At 57.1% G+C, this 1,305-nt stretch overlaps 1 protein-coding gene across 1 annotated transcript in view; it reads left to right on the forward strand.

Annotated features, from left to right (window-relative positions):
* The first annotated feature begins 991 nt into the window (after positions 1-991).
* LOC109296665 (cystatin-like) overlaps positions 992-1,305 on the forward strand; it is a 5,560-nt gene continuing 5,246 nt past the window's right edge. Inside the window, exon 1 of the mRNA XM_019516155.1 lies at positions 992-1,285. Coding sequence (XP_019371700.1) covers positions 1,031-1,285 — 255 coding nt within the window. The 5' untranslated portion in view covers positions 992-1,030. The remainder of the gene's footprint in view (positions 1,286-1,305) is intronic.

Raw genomic sequence — 1,305 nt, forward strand, 5'->3', positions numbered from 1 at the left:
GAGAGAGAGAGAGAGAGAGTGTGTGTGTGTGTGTGTGTGTGTGAGAGAGAAGAATACAGGCAATGTGTCAGAGTGGCCTAGAGCACAGGCAGTGCTTGTGCCTCTTCCCTCAGGATGTGGAGGGCAGGTGATCTCTAAGCATGTGTGTGCATGTGCCATAGGGGAGCACAGACACTGTGTCAGCACTGAAAGCACGTGTCTCTGTTATCTCAGGATATGGGGGGGGGTTATCTCTCTAAACATTTTTTTTAAGCATTAGAAAACAGATAGTATCAAGCAGATTAAAAAAATGACCCCAACCGAAGCCTCACAAAGGGAATACAAATACAATTTCAAGAAATTACATAATACTTCCATGATAACTGCCATCAAATTCACTTTGCTTAAATTACAGTTTTATCCACCAAACATCTTACCCTTGCTTCTTATATAACATGTGCATGTACCTGCCACATGAGAGCTCAGGCAGTGTGTCCCAGTGGGGCCAGAGCACAGGTGGCACATGTGCCCACTCCCTCAGAGTAGTTATGGTGTGTGTGTGATCTCTAAACACCTACATGTGTGCACCAACCCTGCAGGGAGCACAGAGTATTTAGGCATGTCTGTGTGTGTGTGAGAGAGATGTCTAACCACATAGGTGTCGTGTAGCAGCCCTGAGGGCGCACAGACTATTTACGGTGTGTGTGTCATCTCCAAACGTGTGTGCGCACTTAGGCTTGGGGGAGCACAGAGTATTTATGGGGGGTGTGCGTGAGAGACAGCTCTCTGAACATGTACGCGTGCGCCAGCCTGAGGGGAGCACAGAGTATATACAGGGTGTGTCCGCCACAGAGATGCGTAAACACGCAGGAGTGCGCGCGCAGCCGCGGGGAGCCCCGCCGTGCGTGAGCGTGGGGCGTAGCAGCGCCCCCCGCCCAGCACAGCCTGCAGTGACGCGACGGGCGGGGCAGGTGCCAAGGCTGGCTTTATATAGCGGGGCCCGGGGGCCGAGGACAGCTGCGTGCGGCAAAGCAGATCAGAGCACGAGCTGATGGCGATGACGATGACACGGGGCGAGTGGCGCTGGGCGGCGCTGGCGCTGCTGCTGCTGGCGGCGGTGGCGGCGGCGGCGGCCGGGACCAAGGAGGGCGGGCGCCGGTCGCGGCTGCTGGGCGGGCTGCAGGATGCGAACGAGAACGACGAGGGCGTGCAGCGGGCGCTGCAGTTCGCCATGAGCGAGTACAACAAGGCCAGCAACGACAAGTACAGCAGCCGCGTCGCCCGCGTCGTGCGCGCCCAGAAGCAGGTCGGTGCCCCCTCCCCGCC

Source organism: Gavialis gangeticus, unplaced genomic scaffold, assembly GCF_001723915.1.
Source record: "Gavialis gangeticus isolate Ggan-Ray unplaced genomic scaffold, GavGan_comp1, whole genome shotgun sequence".
Taxonomy (NCBI): Eukaryota; Metazoa; Chordata; order Crocodylia; family Gavialidae; genus Gavialis; species Gavialis gangeticus.